Genomic DNA, 19,388 nt, shown 5'->3' on the forward strand with positions numbered 1-19,388 from the left:
ATACTCTTTATTTATATATCAACACATTTTTTTATTTTGTTGCATTTCGAATAGTTTTTTTTATTTCAGACAGACATTCCATACTGAGTTTGTTATCTTGTATCAAGTTTTTCAATACAACCAAGTTATATTTAATAATTTGGAGTATGTTGTTTGACAAAATAGTATTATTACTTTTACTTGGCAATGGATCTTGAATGTAGTCTTTAATCAAACACCAAAGTCCGCTATTTCTCTTAAATGTTATAAGATCAGTTGCAGTTTGCAATTTCGATGTCAAATTTGAAAGATGAATTGGCATTTCAATGATAGTATCATAGTTATGAACAACTTTCATTAAAAAATTCACTTTCCCTCCACTTTTCAATACTTTAATAACAATACAATTCTCAAATAAACTTTTCTCAAAATTACTAATTAAAAATAAATGATTTCGTAACCGTAATACAGAATCTTTGGGACAGTACTTTAAGGTATGTTTATTAACAAACATATTTATTCTCTTTAGACAATCTTCTTTCTGCAATATGTCATGTCTTAAAATTTTTAACTTTTCAGTTTTTTCACATATGACATTAATCACACTTTCTAATCCCTTTAGCATGTCTGATTGCAATCCCACATAATCATATGAATTTTCTACACATAAATTTATTACTTCTTCTATTGGAAATTGAATCAGCTGGCCAGAATCATCAAGACTAATTATAAAATTGGATTTCATTTGAATATGAAACAATCTATTGTTTTCCACTTTAATCTGTTTGGTTAAATTTCTTGTCAATAATACACTAGTGTAGTATGTTTTCCCATCACATGAATAGATAAGTAACACTTGTATATTTGAACAAAAAATTGGGCAAATGGATTCAATATTTGTGTCAAGACAAAGTGTATTAAAGTGTAATATATTTGTAGTAGCATGTATTAAAACAACAGCTTGTACATCAGTTTGTAAAAGAGCACCAAAGACTTTATTTTCTTTTTCAATAGCCACTATTTTTTTGATTGGGTAGTCAGATTCATATATCAAGTATAAGCTCTGATTAACCAATTTAAACAATTTTTTATCTACTGCTAATAAACATATATCATCATTGTACTCATTAACTGAGAGTAATTTGTAAAAAATATTATCAGTGTCATTGTAATGCAATGGCAACACATGAATATTGTTAATGACACTTAACGATAAAAGTTTCACAATGCTCTCAAATTTTTTATCTGTTAAAATTAAATCTCCATTATTTAGTGAGAGTACAGAAAATCTTGATACTAGTTCAAGTCCTGTTTCACTGAGTACAGCACATTCAAGTTTCTCTGTCAGTTTGTAAATACCACATGGTAAACATAAAACAAAAATTCTTCCATTGAGTCCATGTATATCCTTTATTTTATCTGGAGCTTTTAGCACCTTTGATACAACTGTCGAACCATCGTAAATGTAAGGAAAAATTAGAAATTCATCGCCATTACTCCATACAAAGCACGTATCTTTTCCATAGAAATTTTTAATTAAAAAGTGTTTTGGCACAACATTTTTCATATCTACTTTAATATACATAGTGAAATTGGAAAATAGACGCGTATCACAACTAAAAAACCTCAAAACAACTCTGTTCCGTTATATCGTTATTTTACATTCTTGACAACCTAATATAGACTTGGATGTATTATTATTATTATTATTATGCTGAACTGACCGGCTTAACCTTCAAAATGCTTTGAAGTTTGACATTTCAACTACTCATGTGTTCGAATCGTTGATTATTTTATCTACTACACCAGAAATTAGACTTCCCAATCTTTTAACTACACATGTGAAATATTTGAAAAATATTTATCTGTTAATTAAATAACAAATGAAAGTTAATAAAAAAAAATTACAAAAGTAATTTATTAAAATTCATCAATAATATGTTTCAAAAAATGAAAATATTGAACAAATCACTGAAAATATAAAAACACATTATATACATGCCTCTTTAAATTTCGGTAAAAATTAAACATTGGTTTACTACTCAACAATAAACAATCCTTTGACAAATTTCAACATTTTATAGTTTTCTTCATTGGTACATTTAATCTCTTAAAAATATAGTAGAAAAACATATCATGTATGTTTACGTAGAATAATTTCAGCATTTTTGAGATTTTTATCATTGTACATATAACATATATATGTTTAGTCAATTGTGAAGAGTTAACACTTTTACACATGATTTATATTTTCTATATAAAAGTAAAAACTTGTTACTTGGGTGTCGCACAAGATGAAAAGTAGGTTACAGCATTGATTGCAGTAGAAAATACTAAATTATATACAGGATTTATCATGTGAACAGCATTTTTCTGCTTAGGTCCTATTATTACAGATTCTGGAGAATTCTGAGCTATTGAAAGACCACTAAGACCGTAACAAGTATGATATAGATCACATTTTCTGTAAAAAGCAAATGATTGTTTAAAAAATTAAACAGGCTTGGATTTTTAAGCTAATAATTTTACTTACGTATCAGGTTTGTCTAAAAATCCACCATAAGGATGTTGACAACAAATGAGCAAGTATTCCTGTAAGGCTGCTTGGTCAAAGAGCCAATGATTCATCATTACATTTGTTTCTTTTGCTATAATCACATTTATTAAAGGAAATACACCACCCTGCCAAAATGAGTAACAGCCATCAACTAATTTATTTGTTCGTCCTTCAAAACCACCTTCTAAACGCATTTGCTTATTGACAACCCAACGCTGTAAATATATCAAGACTAAGAAACTGTACTTAATAATTGCTTGAAGAAATATCAAAATCAATAAAAATGTTACCAAAAATGCAGATACATTGATAAAATCAGTTTTTCCTAATAATGTCAGTGCAGCCAATGCACAATATGCATAACCGCCATGAGCCTCTATACCTGGACAACCACTAAATCCTCCTTCATAGGTTTGACATTTGGCAATATATTGTGCAGTGTCCTTGAATAATTCATCGGTATAAATATTTGTCAATTTTGCAACAATCAGAGCACAATATCCTCCTCTTATATCTACTTCTCCATCTACATGTAAGCAGAAGCTACCATTTGGATTACGAACTGATTTCAGGAACTCGTAAAGCCCATTTCTATAAATAATAAAATTATTGTAAATGTACTTTGAAACATTATTTTACTGAAATAAACAAAATACAATATGCAACCAATTAACTGACATTAATTATATTAGAAAAATAAATAAAAGATAACAAAAATACCGGTTAATAACATCATATGCTTCCTTTGTTCCAATAATACACAATGCATTTACGGCAGCATATGTTGCTGCCAAATGAGGATATTGACCCGGACCACCACCGAAACCTCCTTCTGAAGTCTGACATCTTGCTAAAAAGTCAACAATTTGTGAATATTCCTTATCTTCCAATCTAGCTCCTAGAATATGGAGAGAGTGTAATATCCAATAACACAGCCATGCTCTGCTACAATCTAAACACTAAAACAAAATAATTAAGAAATTAATTATCAAGCAAGCAATCATAATAAAATATTTCCTACCTCATAGCCCTTGGATAAAAAAGTTAGTGATTGTTTTAAATATGAAATATGTGCATATTTATTTAATATTGGCTCCTTGCGAATTCTGTACAATTCAAGTACATTCTTTTCTACTCTGTCCTGTAAAAAAGATATTATATTAATGGTACTTTGAAGATACTACTTGATAAAAGCTTCAATCTTATAGTCACTTGTTCTCTTGAAGATGCAGTTTCATATTCCACTAACTGCTTTTCTTTTAAAATTTCCTCATAATTCCTTACATGTATAGTTTCATCTATGTCATCAAACTCCAAATTTGACATTATCTTAAAAAATATGTTAAATCATATTAATATTACTTTTATGAGTCTCTAATTTTTTTCATTAACAAAATGAATACATCAAATATAAGATATATCTAACATATTAAGAACTTACTCTAAAAGTTTCTGGATACTTATTCTGCATTGATTCTTGTTTTTAATTTTACAAACAAAGAATAATTTACATCTTTTATCCTAAGTACAAACTTAATTTCATTGCTGTCCTTATTAGACCTATTATTCAGTAAAAAGCTTATAGTATTTTTTTATATTTCCATTTTTTTAAAAAAAGTTTGATTCGTTTGGGAAAGTAAACAAAATTTAGGTTAAGATTTTTTAATGAAAATTATAATATTATTGCCTGAAAAATAATAAATTTCAAATATTAGTTAATATTATTTTATATTTAGGATTTCACAAATTTTCAAAAAATAACCTTTTGCAATATTGAATATTGTTGCCACATTTAACATAACAGCTGATCGTCTTTCCACTCTAATTAATCCCGAGTCCGCATGATCGGCAGTGTCGGCACTCGGCAGTGTGTGTCGGAACTCGATGTGGTGAACGTCTCTTTTAAAGTTCACGTGCACATTATACTCGAAATATAAAAATCGTAAGTTCAATAAAAACAACATAAGATGACTCGAAGTAACAGAGCTTATATCTCACTTTATCAATCAAAATGATTAAATCTGCAAAATAATTTCAATTGTAAATTAACTAAATTCTTCGAGTATTAACATTTAGTAGTTTCATTGAGGTTATACTCTAAAATACAGACTTCTACTTATTTATTCAGGAAACAAGTTAAAATGGCTAGGTATCTAGCACAAATTATTGTGGTAGGCACAAAAGTGGTTGGTAGAGCTTTTGCAAGAGCTCTTCGACAAGAAATAGCTGCTAGCCAAGAAGCAGCTCGTAGAGCAGGTGGTGGTCAACAAGGATCTCAAAGAGTAGCAGCTAACACTCGAACTGGTTTAACATTAGATGAAGCATTAAAAATTCTTAATGTCGAGCGACCTGATCAAACTGAAGCTATTGAGCATAATTATAAATACCTGATGGAAGCAAATGACAGATCAAAAGGAGGTTCTTTTTATATACAATCTAAAGTAGTAAGAGCTAAAGAACGTATTGATGAAGAATTTAGAAATATAAAGTCATCACCACCTTCTAGTTCCGAAAGTTCCAAACAAGATTCTGTTTCTCCACACTGACATTAAAATTTAACTAGTCTGAATCTGTTAACTGTTTATAGTTATAACCTTGTAAATATCTTTGCATAAATTAGTTTTAATAAAATTTCATTATAAATTTTAGCTAATTATTTTTCTTACATGAAATACATACAATCATGGAGAATATTTCAATAAAAATGTTAATAAAAATATTAAAAACTACACATTTTAAAAAAGTAAAAAAATATTACTTTAATAGACTTTACATTTACTGGTCAATAAATATACAAATTGTACAATACTGTCTTGCAAGTACTCGCTCTTGAACGAATACTATTGGCAGATGAAAATTAATTTTATCTATAAAACAAACATTATTTATTAACTATTATCCCAGCTACTTTAGCATCTGATGGTTCTATTCGGTTTTCACTTTGTCTTATGCACAATCTTTCTTGGTTATGGCTTACAGACCATAAATCTGGTAAGAACTTTGGTTTCATAGTGTCTAGAAAATGTTCTCTCCATAATTTTTCTAACTCAACTAAGCCTCCATCTTTCTTTTCAAAATATTGTACAACCTATTTGAATAAAAGATCAACCATTTAAAAATTGGCATTTTCATGGTGACTACAAGCAATGTATAGAGATAAACATACCTTCAGACCATGTGGTTGATTCTTAACTTGTGCTGGAATATTTTTTTTTAAGCTCTTCTTTTGCAGATTTTTTTGAAATATTTTTTCTGCTAGCTGTTCATGTAGAACATTCAGAAAGCCTGCTGTTATTTCTTTTTGACCAGTGAATTTCATTATATAAATTTCTAGTTCTTTTCGTCTTTCATAAGGCAACGACACTCCATCTCTCAATACTTTAACTGCAGACTGTAACATTTTCCATCCTTTAGGGATTGATTCTTCAGAGCGTAATAAGGGTCCCGATAGAGGTGCATCACACATCTCTGATAATTTCCTTCTAAGATGTAAATCTTGAAAATTGCTCACTTCGTGGCATGAAGGACACAGTAGTAGAACATCATGGGACTGGTGTGACTTCATCACCACTGTCATAATTTTGCAAAATGAATGAAAATACATAATTTTAACATTTTAACAGAATGCTATTTAATATACTCACATGGAAAATATTTACGGTATTCTCTAGGAACAACGTTTTTTCTTATAAATTTATCAGAAGCTCCACACACAACACATTGATTTACTTTAACTTGTGTGTAATATTTGCCAACTTCTCCTGATGCACGACCAGATGGCTCAAATTTCAGTCTTACAGTTAATGGATTTTCTTGAACAATTTCTCCTAATTGCTTTGAGACATACCATTCAGCTTTTTTCTTATCACAAGTGCATAAAATGTCACCATCAGGTGCTTGTAAGTAACAGTTATGATAAAGTGGCTTGTTTCTAGCTGGAACACTAGTTTTATAATCAGAATTACTATTTCTTTCAATGATTTGACCAACTTTTTTATCAATGTTACTATTACTGCATACAATAATATTGTTATTATTATTTTTGATAGTTTTTTCTTTATGACCCTTGAATCTAAAGTTAAAATATTATTATAATTTTTTTAATAATAGAATATTACAGTAACAAGATAACTATAAAATTTATTTTTCTTTACCTTGCGTCAATTACTTCATTGGGTAAATCGAAAAACCTTTGTTCCCTGGTATAATTTTGTAAGTATTTTACATAAAGCATCAAATTTTTCCATAATGGTCGCCTTTGCCTTGCCTTCTGCATTATCTAAAATAATCTATTGATTAGTAAAAATTCAAGAATAGTTTTTAACACTAGTAATTTGAGTAGTACTTTGTAAAAAATTAAAACTGAAGCATAAGCATCGCATGATGCATATTTTATCTGTTCATCCAAGAGTGTATCAGCATTCCAATTCCCGCATCTTATTTCTGGAACCTTATCTATTTCAACACCTAAGTATTGAACACTGAATGCTGCTAAGTTTGTAGGAGCAACCAAAGAAAAACTATGTGCCAATGAACGTAAATCTACAGTTCCAAATACATGGCAATTATAATCTTTGGCTAATTTTTTTCCATCTTCAAATGAAGCAACTCCAACTTTAAGGAAATTACGACTAGCCAGCAGTTCCTGAAAATTACATGAAAAAATTATTCATTGAAAAGCCATTGTTTAAATAAAATCATTTTTCTACTAACTCGAAGTTGTAAAGGTATAAAGCCAATTTTATTCAAACGAAATAAAGCACAAACACCATTATGAGTTGCAAGTTGAAGCAGGGAAACAGATTCTCCATTTATCCATTCACAATCAAATCCTAATACTCCATCTGATAAATTACTGAAAGTATATTAAGTTAGTATAATTGTTTGTAGCACACATCAATTTGAAAACATTCAATTGAGCTAAGAACTCCTAGAGGTGAAAGTTTGTTTACAAATAATACTTACCAGCGAATACGTTGAACAGCGTAATCACATTGTTCTGGTGAGTCAGCCAGAATAATCTTGTCCAGTGAAACTTTTAATTCTTTTCTACCATTATTATCTTCAATATTTCTTTTATTTTTATGACTTATATGTTTCTTTGTAATACTATGGCAAATTTGCTTGACGCTCTGAAGTACGTTAATGCGATACTTGGAGGCCAGCAATGCAAGGCCAGCAGTAAAACACATAAAAAACATATTTTTGCGTATTTGCCACATCGTTTCTATTGATTATTTAAATAAGCATATGAAATATAAACTCGAGCACACACGTCAATCTTATCACAGAAGTAAATTATTATTAAACAGCAAACAAAACGAGGAAGTGAAAAATAATAACATCAATAATTATGAATTACGATTCAAAATTTATCCTAAATATTAGTACTTCACATATAAACAGACGTTTTAAAAAACTTCATTAAATAGATTTCACACACTATACATCTTGATTATTTTTAAGATTGAATATGATTCCGAATACACTGGATGAGATTCAAGGGTTCTCGTAGCAAGACATTTAAAAAGCGAGTGATCTTGACCGCGGCTACGGAATTTCGCTTATGACTGAAATCATAATGTGATTTAAAGTTGAAGACCGCACAAAGCACTTAATTTTGGAATAGCAAATGTGTAATAGGAGGGGAGAGAGAATACATCAATAGAATGGAATACGGATTTACATACTCTCTCACTCATTTTATAATCTCTGTTGCCCCCTTACCAGCGATGTTGAGCGTGTGTATATATATATATATATATATATATATATACATATTCTACAATAGTATGTAAAACAAAAACATTGTATGTTACGTACATACATATTGATAGGTGACGGTCATGCAACTTCTTTTTAATTTTTCTTTTGTGCGATAGCTTATTAAACTTAATTTTTGTTGCACTTACGAAGGAAAAATGAAAAAAACTCCATGACCCTCACGAATGTGTACTCTTATTTTTTCATTCTAATCGCAACTATCGATCATATATATAACTAATTTTAATACTTCACATCATAATTATGTATCGTGCTATTGTGGACGTAGCAAGAAAATCAAAGTGATTTACACATAGAATCATGTAATTTCTCTTTAAATTTGTAACTTTAAAACTTAAATCTCGTTCTACATATTTATTAATTAATAAGTTGAATATTTTATTTCTCAACACCCAATATTTTAGCGGCATTTTTCAAAATAAAATTGCTCGTAATTAATATTGACAATAAATAATAAAATATTATATTAAGTAATAATATAATATAGTATATGATTTGATGTACTCGACGTGAGTGCAACTACATATTAGTATAAAAATGAATACAAGTTATAAATGAACCTATTAATACCACAAATTCACGTCGTTTGTGTACGGTACGCATTCAGTCAATTCAGTGTCTTGTGTCGTCTACATAGACTTCTGTAGTCGATACATGAGTCTATATAACTCTATGTAGACTTCGCTCGCGGCAGTCAGAGAACGTAGCGCGTGTGTTTGCCGACTGGAACGAGGTCGTGTCACTCTCGGCAATTTTGGGATCCACGTTTCCTTGACAAGTAAATTTGTAATAAATTTTCTTTTTAAGCACTCAATTATTTAGTAAACTAACGCATGCAAGACATTTTTTATAACTATTAATTTCATAGATTTACATTTTTCTTTTTTCAATTTTAGAGCAAACGTTCATATGCTTAAAAATAGGTTAGAATTTAAAAAGCATCGCCCACGTTACCAGATGTGCTTGTTAAAACATTAAATTATCTAATTTTAAAAAGATGAAACTTTATGGAACTGTCTTTTAAAATATTCTGTAACTTTACTTTACCAGTTAATAAGAGTAATATCAAAAATATTATATATTCAAATTTTATATAATTTTACAAAATATTTTATTTCGACAATTTTTTATTTCCAGACTGCTACAATTATTATTAAAGAATGCCACCTAAACGTGCAACAGAAGAAACAGATCGATTGACCAGAATAGCTATAGTTAATACTGATAAATGTAAGCCCAAAAGATGTCGACAAGAGTGCAAAAGATCATGTCCAGTGGTGCGAATGGGAAAACTTTGTATAGAAGTCACTCCTAACAGTAAAATTGCTTCCATTTCTGAAGAGTTATGCATCGGTTGTGGTATTTGTGTAAAGGTAGTGTAGTTATCATCTAGTTTTCAAAATAATGATTACTTGTAAATAAAACTATAATTATTCTTTTTTTTAGAAATGTCCATTTGAAGCAATATCAATTATTAATCTTCCAAGTAACTTGGAAAAGGAAACTACACATCGTTACTCCAAAAATTCATTCAAACTTCACAGACTCCCTATACCACGTCCTGGTGAGGTTCTCGGTCTTGTAGGAACTAATGGTATCGGAAAATCTACAGCTCTTAAAATATTAGCTGGTAAACAAAAACCTAATCTAGGACGTTTTTCTGTGAGTAAAAAAGTAGTAATTTGTAACTGGCATTAGGTATGTATTAAGTCTATTCCTTTTTAGGATCCACCAGACTGGACAGAAATCTTAAGTCACTTTAGGGGTAGTGAATTGCAGAATTATTTTACAAAAATTCTTGAAGATGATTTGAAGGCACTCATCAAACCACAGTATGTAGATCAAATTCCCAAAGCCGTAAAGGGAACTGTTCAACAATTGTTGGATAAGAAGGATGAATGTAAAAATCAAAATCAGATTTGTGAAATGCTTGGTAAATATTGAAAACCTGAACATAAATTTATCATTATTTATAACATTTTATTTATAATTTCAGATTTGACTCACATCAAAGACCGAAGTATTGATGCTCTGTCCGGAGGTGAACTTCAAAGGTTTGCTTGTGCTATGGTATGTATTCAAGATGGAGATATTTTCATGTTTGATGAACCATCGTCGTACCTAGATGTTAAACAACGTCTGAATGCCGCTGTTACAATCAGATCACTGATACACCCAGATAAGTAAGTTTTTGCCTTTTACTATTAATTATTAAATATGACGTTTGAAAATAATTACAGGTTCATTATAGTTGTGGAGCACGATCTTTCTGTGCTTGATTATCTCTCTGATTTTATCTGCTGCTTATATGGAGTTCCTGGAGCTTATGGAGTAGTGACTATGCCTTTTTCTGTAAGAGAAGGTATCAATATATTCCTTGATGGCTTTGTTCCTACGGAAAATTTACGTTTCCGTGAAGAATCTTTAGTATTTAAAGTAGCTGAAAGTGCTACAGAAGAAGAAGTTAAGAGAATGAGTCACTATGAATATCCAGCTATGGTTAAAACAATGGGTAATTTTGAGCTAACTGTTGAAAGAGGACAGTTTACTGATTCTGAAATTCTCGTGCTTCTGGGAGAAAATGGTACTGGGAAAACGACATTCATTAGAATGTTAGCTGGTAACTTACCTCCTGATGATGGGTCAGGTAAGTAAAAATCATTGGATATATCTTTTTATGTTTGCTTAACGTTATTTTAAAACTTTCAGGTAATATACCACAGTTGCACATCAGTTATAAGCCGCAGAAGATTAGCCCAAAGTCTCAGGGTATCGTTAGGCAACTTTTACACGAGAAGATCAGAGACGCATATGTTCATCCGCAATTTATTACTGATGTGATGAAACCGTTAAAGATCGATGATATTATTGACCAGGAAGTTCAAAACTTATCTGGAGGTGAATTGCAGCGAGTGGCTTTAGTTTTATGCTTGGGAAAACCTGCAGATGTTTATCTGGTAGATGAACCTTCAGCCTATTTGGATTCTGAGCAGCGATTGATTGCAGCAAAGGTTATTAAAAGGTAAAAATGGCAAAAATCAATTCATATAAAAACTAATAGTTTCAAGAAATAATAATTAATATTTTTAGATTTATACTGCATGCGAAAAAGACCGGTTTTGTCGTTGAGCACGATTTCATAATGGCGACGTATTTAGCAGATCGAGTTATTGTATTTTCTGGAACGCCATCAGTAAAGACTGTTGCTCACAGCCCTCAGTCTTTGTTGAATGGAATGAATAGATTCCTGGAGTTGTTGGGTATAACATTTAGGCGAGATCCAAATAACTTCCGACCTCGAATAAACAAAAATCAATCTGTCAAGGTAATCATAAAAATTTCAATTCACACTACGCGGTGACAAACTTTGTAATTTTATTAAATGATTTGATTACAAATTTTAGGATCTGGATCAAAAAAGGGCAGGACAGTACTTCTTTTTAGAAGAATAAACGGATTGAGTATATTTTTGAAAAGCCTTGTTAATACATCTCTGTTGAGATATAGTGTAACATTACGTGACTTTTTATATATTCATTCACATATTTCATTAAAAAAAATTTGGATTTTTTTTCATATACATTTTGTAACTAGCGGAAAAGTGTTTTATTTAAAGTTTGATATTCGAATGAAAAGTTGATTATTGTACTAAAAGTGTTGCGCAAATGTAAATCAGATTAACGTGCATGATTGTTTACACAATATGAGATAATGTAGTCACTTTAAAAATGAAATTTTAAACTCATGCAAGCTAAATTTTATCCAACAATAAATTAAAAATAAAAGTACTTGTAACCAGAATTATCAGCTTTTATTTAAAAAATGCTAAGGTAAAATATTTCTTCTGTTAAAAAATTTAACAAATCCAACGTAAAATCAAGCTTATTACTATTTTGCACTGTATAATTAAATAATTTTCTTTGGCATAATTTCTTAATAACATGAAATTCATAATGATCTTCAGATGAAACGAACGTATAAAATTCACAGTTGAAAATACAAAATAGTCTTCCTAAATTTTGTTATACATATATAAATTTTAACTTCAAAATTTCTGAACCAACGAGACAAAATAATATAAGCAACTTGTATGCCTCTCATACTAAAGTAGTTTGTCAATGAGAAATTTTATTATTTAATTATCTAGTTAATTTGGCATTTTTAAATATTTATCATAATATAACGAATTAAACTTAAGCTTCACCACCTGAACTTCCCGAAAGTGCCATTTTTGATAGACTAGAAAGACTTCGACGGGGACTGCTGCCACCTAAAAAGCTACTGCTTGTCTCGGAGAAGATTTTCCTGAAACTGACATCAATTCCATGTTATTTGCATATTGTTTAAGATATATTGTGAATATTTGAAAAATGTTACAATTTTCGTATTCCAGATTCTGATTTTTTCCATGGAGCGTCGTCAGGTTCATAAGGCAACGGACCTTGAACTGGAGCATCTTTTTCGGCTTCCGCTCTGGAAATGGATAACGATAAAAATTGATTAATTAACATGAGAAAGAGGGAGAGAGAGAAGAAATAGAATAGATAATTACGGTTCAGCTTTCGGTCGATATAGCTCCAGCTCTTCTTCCAGCTCAGCAACTCTAGTTTTCAGTTCATTTCTCTCGTGAAGAATCTCTTTGAGCTCAGCTGTGGTGAATCTAGGTCTATCTGGATCATCTACATCGTAAACGACCTTATTTGCCAAGTCTGAATAAGCTTGGGATTTGAATAAGTCCTCGTTTTCTTTTCTCGCGAGCCCCAGTCTCGCGCGAAGGTTGATTAACTCTCTATTTTGATCTTGTAATTGAGCTAAAAAGTCTGCACGCTCTTCCACCAAGCCCCTGGCTTGCATTTGTGCTTGCCTTTGCTTTCGTTTCAATTCTCTCCCAACGACTGTCAGTTTATCCACTTGATTATTTAACTATAAGCAAAAAGTTAAATTATTTATATTCCATTGGAGATAGCAATTGCAAGCTTACGTTTTCAATTTCTGCACTTTTTTGCGACAGTTCGCGATCTCGACTCCGAATCTGCTCTCTCTGTTTGTCGATCATTGTCCTGAGGCGTTGCAGAACCGCAATATCAACTTCTTGGCCAGAGGTAAAGCCTAAAATGGTTAATTATCAATTATTCGTCTGGAAAAAAGTCCGATCAAGAAAAGTGATAGTACTTTGTTTACCACTGTCGTCGCTGTCACTTCGATTTTCCTGCACAGCAGTGGCTAATCGGCGATTTTCCTCTTGCAACCTATTGACCATCTCTAGCAAGTCGCGAGACTCTTGCTTCCAATGATCTTCGATTTGCTCGAGCTCCTTGAAAACGAAAGTAGAAGAATCAAATGAAAAATCAAAGGATACATTGAACGTGGGAGATTGCGAGAAACGAGAAAAAAGCAGCGTACTTTTTCGAAGCGTTGCCTGTCTTCAGCCTTGCCAATCTTGTCGGACTCAAGTTGGGCGATTTTGGCGGTGAGCTCCTGCACAGTAGTGTTTTCGCGCTCGTTCTTGGTAGCAAGGTTTTCCAGAAGCTCGAGGGCATTGATGACCTTGGGCATGAGGTTGGCGATCGATTCGGAACCGTGCGCGTCAATGAGCTTCTCGCACTCCTTGCCAATTTCCGAGGCGATGTCGTAGACGTCGACCACCGACACCTCCGACGTTTCCGTGAGTTCCTCCATGCTTGCGCGCCGCTTGTAATGGTGCTGCTGCTCCTGCCGCTGTTGTTGCCGCTGCTGGAACTCCGGTCGCAGGAAAAGAGGCATCTAAGTGGCCCTCGCTAGGTCAGCGATTGAGCCAGAGCCGAGGAACTCTCGAAGCGACGACGGCGCGTACGGCGACAGCTTCTTGACGACGGCAGACCCACTGTTGCTGCGCGGCGATAATTGCTCGCGTATTAACGACTCGCGAGTACGTGCTGCGGCGAGAATTATGTCTAGTACTTACGTACCTGGCTGCTCGTTCATCGATGAGCGTTAATTTAAGTGTCGACAGCGATCTCAAGGATTCTCAAGGGAATGGCTTTTACAACATACTTATTCGACAGTCTCGATCCTTGAAATCCAACCCAACCGCGATGCCAACCGCCCGGGCTCTGAATCGAGTACAAGCGGCTGCAAATTGATCGTTTGAGGAGTACGAGGCAACGATGAATCACCAGCTATAGCGGCAGCGGCTTAATATGTATGGACAATCGACTGGTAGCAGTGCACTTAACAGTTGTGTTTTCGAATTAGTCTTCACTCCAACAGCTGCGCAGTTTCGTCGACTGGCTCATCGCTTACTGACACTTACTGGTCACTGGAGCGAACTCTACAGCCACTGACAATGATCTTCGCTCAAAGGCTCAAACTGTTTCCACGCACAGCCTTCACAGCTATCCCTATAATCTACTTGCATCTTTCGTGTCTGTAAGTGCAGTCAGCAGCACTACTGGCGTGAAGACGACGCTCGATAAAACTCATCTGTTGGGAATTGATTAGAAGTGAGCGGAGTGAATCAGCGTTGACCAAAAAAAACGGAGATTGCAGTACATACATGTATGATCCGTAGTTCTAGCCAGTAGACTCCCCCTCTCTTTGCCGCTCGCTTTTACGCCCGTGCAATATATATACATATGGACAGAGCCAGAGTCGCGTCACATCTACCTACACACGGTAACATTCTCACCTACGTTCTTTTTATATACGCATTGCCCCGTTTGCATGTGTACGTAAGTGGATGCGCGCCAATACTTGATTTGACCGACTAGAACAAAATCCCCTAAAATTATTAATGAAATGTATGATACACTTATTTATTTAACGATTAATTACAAGTTTGTGCACACGTATATAAAAATAAGTATATGATAATTTGACTAGAATCTTACCAATGCTAATTGAAATCTGATTCTTTGACTTACTGAGAAGTCATCATTTATCAGTAAAATATCAGTAAACATGATTATTACTACTTACACGTATAAAAACTAAATACAAAAGGACAAAATAATTTTTGAATACCATGGTCGAGCCAAAAAGCGTGGTTTCGGCCACGATGCATTCTTTATGATAGTTCTTTACAATTTACATGAGGGTTTATGGAAAGTATTCATTATAGTTATTGTTAAACTTATTTTTTATATTTCATCATAGTATCGTACAAATTTATAAAAACACATTGCAATCACACAAACTGATAAATATACATTTTACGTGAAAAATCAGCTGACTTTTTAGCTCATGACAGACTAGATGATAGCGTTTCACACATTCTTTGGCTTTTTAACAATGGCACAATTTTAAAAATCTACATAGAGATAAAAAATTATCGCATAATTGATCGGTTAACATTCAAAGCTTTATCAAAAATATCATGGAAAAAATTGCTTATAGTCTGTCGGTATTTCAATGGTATTACATGATTGCGTTAATTTTAATATTCATAGCTCTTCTTTTTCATGCACTGAGTCAGACGTATCTGTTGATATTAAAACCGAATTTTCCGTGTCACTTATATATCCACTATCGCCTGTATAGTGAGTCGGAAATATAATGAGCGGTTCGGCTGATAGGGCTATCAAATTTCTATTTTCATAGTATCCTTTCCAATCGTCCCTAAAACATTTTTTGGTTGATTATTGCTTTTAATATACAAACGAATTTTCATATTTTAGTTATTACCTTGGGTGCTGATTATACATTATGGGCAGATACTCATCAACGGGCACTAAATTTTCTAATGGTTTCGCATCGATTAATTTCTTAGCACCTTTTGCAGACAATAAGTAACCTACTGTCCAATAGCTATAGCCTGCATAAACTAAATATTTGGAACCTTCCACCCTAGTTTCTGAATCCTTTTGCATTCGTTTTCTACCGACGTATCTAAATATAAAATGCGCGAGTCAGTTTAATTATGTCAAAATAATTACACTGACTTGTGACTCACGATGAACATATTCTTTCAAAAAGTACTTACACCAAGTCATAATCACTTTGAAATTTCTCAAGTTCTTGCAAAATATATTGAACTTTTTGCCTAAAATATGGTTCAAATCTAACGTCATCTTCCAAGACTAATGCATTGCTATGCTCATCTTCAACAATCTGTAAAAATTCAATAAATCAATGTACTTTGAACAAAACTTAAATTAAAAAAACATATTTACTCTGTTCCAAACGATGTAATGACTCAAAAAGCATCCTACTTCTCCCATTGTCATTGGCCTATAAGGAAAATATTCTTTAGAACGACCTAGATTTCCATTTTGTATTATTTACCTTTTATGATATGGATCCTCATAGCTTGGCATCATTTTTATATTCCATGCATTTAATAAACTTTCATTTAAAGTTCTAAAACATGAAATTGAAACAATATTCATTAAACATTATTTTGATGCATCCACTTCGCATTACCTTCCATCGACAGCATCAACAATTTCGACACTTATACCGAGTTCATTGAAGCATGTTAACATTCTCCTACGACGTTCAGGACGTCTTACCAAGTTGATCATATATACATTGCTAAATCCTAATTTATCTTTTTTAGGATATTGAATAAATCTCTTTAAAACATTAGATATTACTATTGATTCTTGATCTTCTATAAAACAAATAGTTAAGTGAATCTAATAATACTGTAAATAGTTATCAAGTGCACCGTACCAGTAGCTAACATTTCAAGTTTTATGTTCAAAAGTTGCTGGTAGTCGTGATCAATAGTATCTTGATTATCCAAAGGTACCATAATAAAACCATATGGTTCGTCATTGCAAATATGCATTTTTACTCCTATTAAAATTTGTCATGGAAAAATTATTGTAGAACTGATTTATATAGAATCATTATAAATAATATAACAAGTTAACCAGAGATATTTGCTCCAAGTGCAAATGTGATAATGTCATCTCTTGGTCCATTGTACAAAGATAAATTTTCAGAATCATATGTCAAAGAGTCACTGACAGTTCTTTTAAGATCTATTAATACTGCACTGTGGACCATGGGTACAGAGAAACACCCAATTTTTTCTCTTGTTAAAATTGGTTCATAATCATCAGTTCTTTTGTAATAAAAATCTGATGACATTCCTGCCCAAAAATTACTGTATAGGCCATCTGATTTTAACAATGGTGCAACAATAGTTTTATTTTTTGAAATTAATAAGTCCAATGTTTCAACATTAGTCAAGAAAACATCTACATCCAGCATCTATAATACATTAAAATAATATTATATTAGAATACGTGCATTTTTTAAAACAAGAATATATACATACAAATACATAATCTGCCCAAATTCTTCTTGCATAGTTGAGTATATTTTCCCTTAGTTTGATTATGTGTTCAAATCTTTTTGGACTCCACTCAGCAAAGCTTTTCTCATCTTCATGCCCATAATTCTTTCTATCCAAAGTGACATTAACAGAGAAATAATTGTTGCTTTGTTCATTTAGCCATGTTTCTAATACTTCAATAGTGTTATCAATGTTATTATCACTATGAATCCTACAACATTGACAATCATTTTAATTGAATTATTTTTATTTTTTAGATTTTCAAAGCTTACCATAACGCTAATCGATTTTTAGGATAATTGAGATTTTCTAAAAGACTCAAACTGTAAGGTAACACATGAGCCTTGTTTCTTGCTAAGATTCCGATTAAAGCCGTCGGTTTTTTAAAAATTGTGCTAGTATATGAATCTTTTATAAATATTAAAAGAATGATAAATAGTAAGCAGATAATATGGCACTTCATTTTAAATGTTAATGAAAAAAGTAATGTTTACAGCATTTTTAATTATTGCACTCTATTGGTTTTAAGTATAATGAAAATAAAAACTCCTACAATTACGAGTTAAAGATGAATATCACTGTTCTGTATTTATATGGCAAGTAAAGTATTTAGATTAGGTTATATTATACTTGGAAGTTGGAACGATGTAATACATAAGTACACTAAACCTTTATAGACCGACTGCTGATGGTGCGTGTGTTGTAAATAATCGAATAAATGAAATAAAAGATATTTGCGTTTGCTTTTCATCAAATACAAGTTAAGGTATGTACCGTTTCCTTTCCATTCATGAACAACTATATTTGTTTAATGTCTAGAATATTTTGAATTTAGATCACATAACCATGGTCAATTTAGGAATGACGACTTTTCTGTTATCAATTAATCGACGTTTGGTTTTACCAAGTATTTCATTTTTAACAGCACAAAGATATAATTATAACATGACGTCGTTTTATAAAGTCCAACAAAATGAAAAGGCAGATGTAATAATCATGTCAAAGAGGAATGCAATGCATTGGCCTAATTTGTTAAAAAAATCTAAAATTATGTATAAACTTAGACTTGTTGGATCATTGCTTTATGAAAATATAGCTGACGAAATAAATTATAATGAGTTTTTTCAAAAATTTGAAATGGAAGATACTTTTCTCTCGTGGTTTTTAATAACAGAAGTACATATTTGGATGATGGCCTTACGAATCATGCAAGAAGAAGAACATGGTTTGGTTTTGAGAAATCACCTCATCGAAGCTATGTGGAATGATGTGAAAATTCGTTCAAAAAAACTTGGAATAATTAATACAAAAGTGATGAATCAGCAACTCGAATTATTATCACAACAATTTAATGCATCGCTTGTAGGATATGATGATGCTATTTTCTCAAATGATACATTACTAGCAAATCATATTTGGACAAGGTTTTTCAATAAAAAAACAACTAATCCAGTACAATTAGAACAACTTGTAAAATACATTAGAAAACAGGTAAATTTACTGTCAAAAACTAAAACAGCAGATATTTTTTCTATAAATCCATCAGTTGCTTGGATCAGTCTTTAAACTCAATAAAAAATTCTATGCACTTGTTCATGATATTATCAGTTGATTTAAATTATTAAATATGTTTAAATAATACATTAATCATTTTATAATGTATATAAAAGTGTAACTTGTAGACTATGATTTAGATAGAAGAAAGATAAATGTATCTTATAATTTTTTTATTGAAATGTAAATATATAAATAAGAAAATCTATACAAAATGTACTATTAACTTTT

The 19,388-nt window shown here is 31.7% G+C and overlaps 8 protein-coding genes across 14 annotated transcripts; 3 read left to right on the forward strand and 5 right to left on the reverse strand.

Moving 5' to 3' along the window:
* Positions 1–20: 20 nt before the first annotated feature.
* LOC131672326 (uncharacterized) lies at positions 21–1,564 on the reverse strand. The gene has a single exon (XM_058949469.1). The coding sequence runs from the start codon at positions 1,562–1,564 to the stop codon at positions 32–34; it is 1,533 nt and encodes a 510-aa protein (XP_058805452.1). The 3' UTR covers positions 21–31.
* Positions 1,565–2,246: 682 nt separating this feature from the next.
* LOC131672327 (protein farnesyltransferase subunit beta) lies at positions 2,247–4,394 on the reverse strand. The gene is made up of 8 exons (XM_058949470.1): positions 4,299–4,394; positions 3,978–4,223; positions 3,749–3,865; positions 3,558–3,677; positions 3,257–3,495; positions 2,827–3,127; positions 2,513–2,751; positions 2,247–2,443 (listed from the first exon to the last, which is right to left on the reverse strand). The coding sequence occupies exons 2-8, from the start codon at positions 4,005–4,007 to the stop codon at positions 2,254–2,256; spliced, it is 1,236 nt and encodes a 411-aa protein (XP_058805453.1). The 5' UTR covers positions 4,008–4,223; positions 4,299–4,394; the 3' UTR covers positions 2,247–2,253.
* Positions 4,395–4,399: 5 nt separating this feature from the next.
* On the forward strand, positions 4,400–5,219 carry LOC131672328 (mitochondrial import inner membrane translocase subunit Tim16). Of its 2 annotated transcripts, none has more exons than XM_058949471.1 (2): positions 4,400–4,478; positions 4,665–5,219. In XM_058949471.1, exon 2 carries the CDS (start codon positions 4,678–4,680, stop codon positions 5,080–5,082), a length of 405 nt encoding a protein of 134 aa, XP_058805454.1. In that variant the 5' UTR covers positions 4,400–4,478; positions 4,665–4,677; the 3' UTR covers positions 5,083–5,219. The 2 variants fall into 2 exon arrangements, with proteins under 2 accessions (XP_058805454.1, XP_058805455.1); XM_058949472.1 differs by having other exon boundaries at positions 4,419–4,576.
* A 53-nt stretch (positions 5,220–5,272) lies between these two features.
* Positions 5,273–8,189, reverse strand: LOC131672325 (exonuclease 3'-5' domain-containing protein 2). Its single transcript, XM_058949468.1, has 7 exons — positions 7,502–8,189; positions 7,250–7,391; positions 6,882–7,181; positions 6,691–6,815; positions 6,181–6,608; positions 5,703–6,106; positions 5,273–5,624 (listed from the first exon to the last, which is right to left on the reverse strand). The coding sequence occupies exons 1-7, from the start codon at positions 7,756–7,758 to the stop codon at positions 5,418–5,420; spliced, it is 1,863 nt and encodes a 620-aa protein (XP_058805451.1). The 5' UTR covers positions 7,759–8,189; the 3' UTR covers positions 5,273–5,417.
* Positions 8,190–8,999: 810 nt separating this feature from the next.
* LOC131672359 (protein Pixie) lies at positions 9,000–11,862 on the forward strand. 4 transcript variants are annotated; one of them, XM_058949531.1, is made up of 10 exons: positions 9,008–9,098; positions 9,217–9,379; positions 9,458–9,693; positions 9,767–9,982; positions 10,046–10,253; positions 10,317–10,503; positions 10,561–10,967; positions 11,030–11,342; positions 11,411–11,645; positions 11,725–11,862. In XM_058949531.1, the coding sequence occupies exons 3-10, from the start codon at positions 9,481–9,483 to the stop codon at positions 11,770–11,772; spliced, it is 1,827 nt and encodes a 608-aa protein (XP_058805514.1). In that variant the 5' UTR covers positions 9,008–9,098; positions 9,217–9,379; positions 9,458–9,480; the 3' UTR covers positions 11,773–11,862. The 4 variants fall into 4 exon arrangements, with proteins under 4 accessions (XP_058805516.1, XP_058805514.1, XP_058805515.1 ...); XM_058949532.1 differs by having other exon boundaries at positions 9,009–9,106; XM_058949533.1 differs by lacking the exon at positions 9,217–9,379 and having other exon boundaries at positions 9,000–9,098.
* A 630-nt stretch (positions 11,863–12,492) lies between these two features.
* Positions 12,493–14,840, reverse strand: LOC131672362 (RILP-like protein homolog). 2 transcript variants are annotated; one of them, XM_058949538.1, is made up of 7 exons: positions 14,269–14,840; positions 13,724–14,189; positions 13,493–13,634; positions 13,302–13,429; positions 12,873–13,243; positions 12,698–12,793; positions 12,493–12,631 (listed from the first exon to the last, which is right to left on the reverse strand). In XM_058949538.1, exons 2-7 carry the CDS (start codon positions 14,081–14,083, stop codon positions 12,514–12,516), a joined length of 1,215 nt encoding a protein of 404 aa, XP_058805521.1. In that variant the 5' UTR covers positions 14,084–14,189; positions 14,269–14,840; the 3' UTR covers positions 12,493–12,513. The 2 variants fall into 2 exon arrangements, with proteins under 2 accessions (XP_058805521.1, XP_058805522.1); XM_058949539.1 differs by having other exon boundaries at positions 13,502–13,634; positions 14,269–14,838.
* A 39-nt stretch (positions 14,841–14,879) lies between these two features.
* On the forward strand, positions 14,880–19,357 carry LOC131672363 (ubiquinol-cytochrome-c reductase complex assembly factor 1). 2 transcript variants are annotated; one of them, XM_058949540.1, is made up of 4 exons: positions 14,880–14,974; positions 18,100–18,199; positions 18,281–18,369; positions 18,439–19,357. In XM_058949540.1, the coding sequence occupies exon 4, from the start codon at positions 18,450–18,452 to the stop codon at positions 19,167–19,169; it is 720 nt and encodes a 239-aa protein (XP_058805523.1). In that variant the 5' UTR covers positions 14,880–14,974; positions 18,100–18,199; positions 18,281–18,369; positions 18,439–18,449; the 3' UTR covers positions 19,170–19,357. The 2 variants fall into 2 exon arrangements, with proteins under 2 accessions (XP_058805523.1, XP_058805524.1); XM_058949541.1 differs by lacking the exon at positions 14,880–14,974 and having other exon boundaries at positions 18,186–18,203.
* On the reverse strand, positions 14,909–18,363 carry LOC131672360 (glycosyltransferase 25 family member). The gene is made up of 10 exons (XM_058949535.1): positions 17,876–18,363; positions 17,586–17,814; positions 17,176–17,518; positions 16,973–17,098; positions 16,721–16,910; positions 16,583–16,657; positions 16,471–16,528; positions 16,281–16,408; positions 15,983–16,186; positions 14,909–15,916 (listed from the first exon to the last, which is right to left on the reverse strand). Exons 1-10 carry the CDS (start codon positions 18,064–18,066, stop codon positions 15,742–15,744), a joined length of 1,719 nt encoding a protein of 572 aa, XP_058805518.1. The 5' UTR covers positions 18,067–18,363; the 3' UTR covers positions 14,909–15,741.
* Positions 19,358–19,388: the final 31 nt, after the last annotated feature.

The sequence above is a fragment of the Phymastichus coffea genome, unplaced genomic scaffold (genome assembly GCF_024137745.1).
Source record: "Phymastichus coffea isolate CEN01 unplaced genomic scaffold, Cenicafe_Pcof_1.1 PCOF00148, whole genome shotgun sequence".
Taxonomy (NCBI): domain Eukaryota; kingdom Metazoa; phylum Arthropoda; class Insecta; order Hymenoptera; family Eulophidae; genus Phymastichus; species Phymastichus coffea.

Coding starts and splice junctions, on each gene's coding strand:
- LOC131672327 (XM_058949470.1), bottom strand. CDS start 4,007: ATGCAGAATAAGTATCCAGAAACTTTTAGA. Junction 3,678..3,748: donor CTGCATCTTCAAGAGAACAA/GTGACTATAAGA, acceptor TCTTTTTTACAG/GACAGAGTAGAAAAGAATGT. Junction 3,496..3,557: donor TTTTATCCAAGGGCTATGAG/GTAGGAAATATT, acceptor ATTTTGTTTTAG/TGTTTAGATTGTAGCAGAGC.
- LOC131672359 (XM_058949533.1), top strand. CDS start 9,481: ATGCCACCTAAACGTGCAACAGAAGAAACAGATCGATTGACCAGAATA. Junction 9,694..9,766: donor GTTGTGGTATTTGTGTAAAG/GTAGTGTAGTTA, acceptor TCTTTTTTTTAG/AAATGTCCATTTGAAGCAAT. Junction 11,343..11,410: donor GCAGCAAAGGTTATTAAAAG/GTAAAAATGGCA, acceptor TAATATTTTTAG/ATTTATACTGCATGCGAAAA.
- LOC131672363 (XM_058949540.1), top strand. CDS start 18,450: ATGGTCAATTTAGGAATGACGACTTTTCTGTTATCAATTAATCGACGT.
- LOC131672325 (XM_058949468.1), bottom strand. CDS start 7,758: ATGTGGCAAATACGCAAAAATATGTTTTTTATGTGTTTTACTGCTGGC. Junction 7,182..7,249: donor TTATACCTTTACAACTTCGA/GTTAGTAGAAAA, acceptor TGTAATTTTCAG/GAACTGCTGGCTAGTCGTAA. Junction 6,609..6,690: donor AATGAAGTAATTGACGCAAG/GTAAAGAAAAAT, acceptor TTTTAACTTTAG/ATTCAAGGGTCATAAAGAAA.
- LOC131672326 (XM_058949469.1), bottom strand. CDS start 1,564: ATGTATATTAAAGTAGATATGAAAAATGTTGTGCCAAAACACTTTTTA.
- LOC131672328 (XM_058949471.1), top strand. CDS start 4,678: ATGGCTAGGTATCTAGCACAAATTATTGTGGTAGGCACAAAAGTGGTT.
- LOC131672360 (XM_058949535.1), bottom strand. CDS start 18,066: ATGAAGTGCCATATTATCTGCTTACTATTTATCATTCTTTTAATATTT. Junction 17,519..17,585: donor TTTGGGCAGATTATGTATTT/GTATGTATATAT, acceptor AATGTATTATAG/ATGCTGGATGTAGATGTTTT. Junction 16,529..16,582: donor GAGGATCCATATCATAAAAG/GTAAATAATACA, acceptor TTTTCCTTATAG/GCCAATGACAATGGGAGAAG.
- LOC131672362 (XM_058949538.1), bottom strand. CDS start 14,083: ATGCCTCTTTTCCTGCGACCGGAGTTCCAGCAGCGGCAACAACAGCGG. Junction 13,244..13,301: donor AAAGTGCAGAAATTGAAAAC/GTAAGCTTGCAA, acceptor TTTTGCTTATAG/TTAAATAATCAAGTGGATAA. Junction 12,632..12,697: donor GAATCTGGAATACGAAAATT/GTAACATTTTTC, acceptor AATTGATGTCAG/TTTCAGGAAAATCTTCTCCG.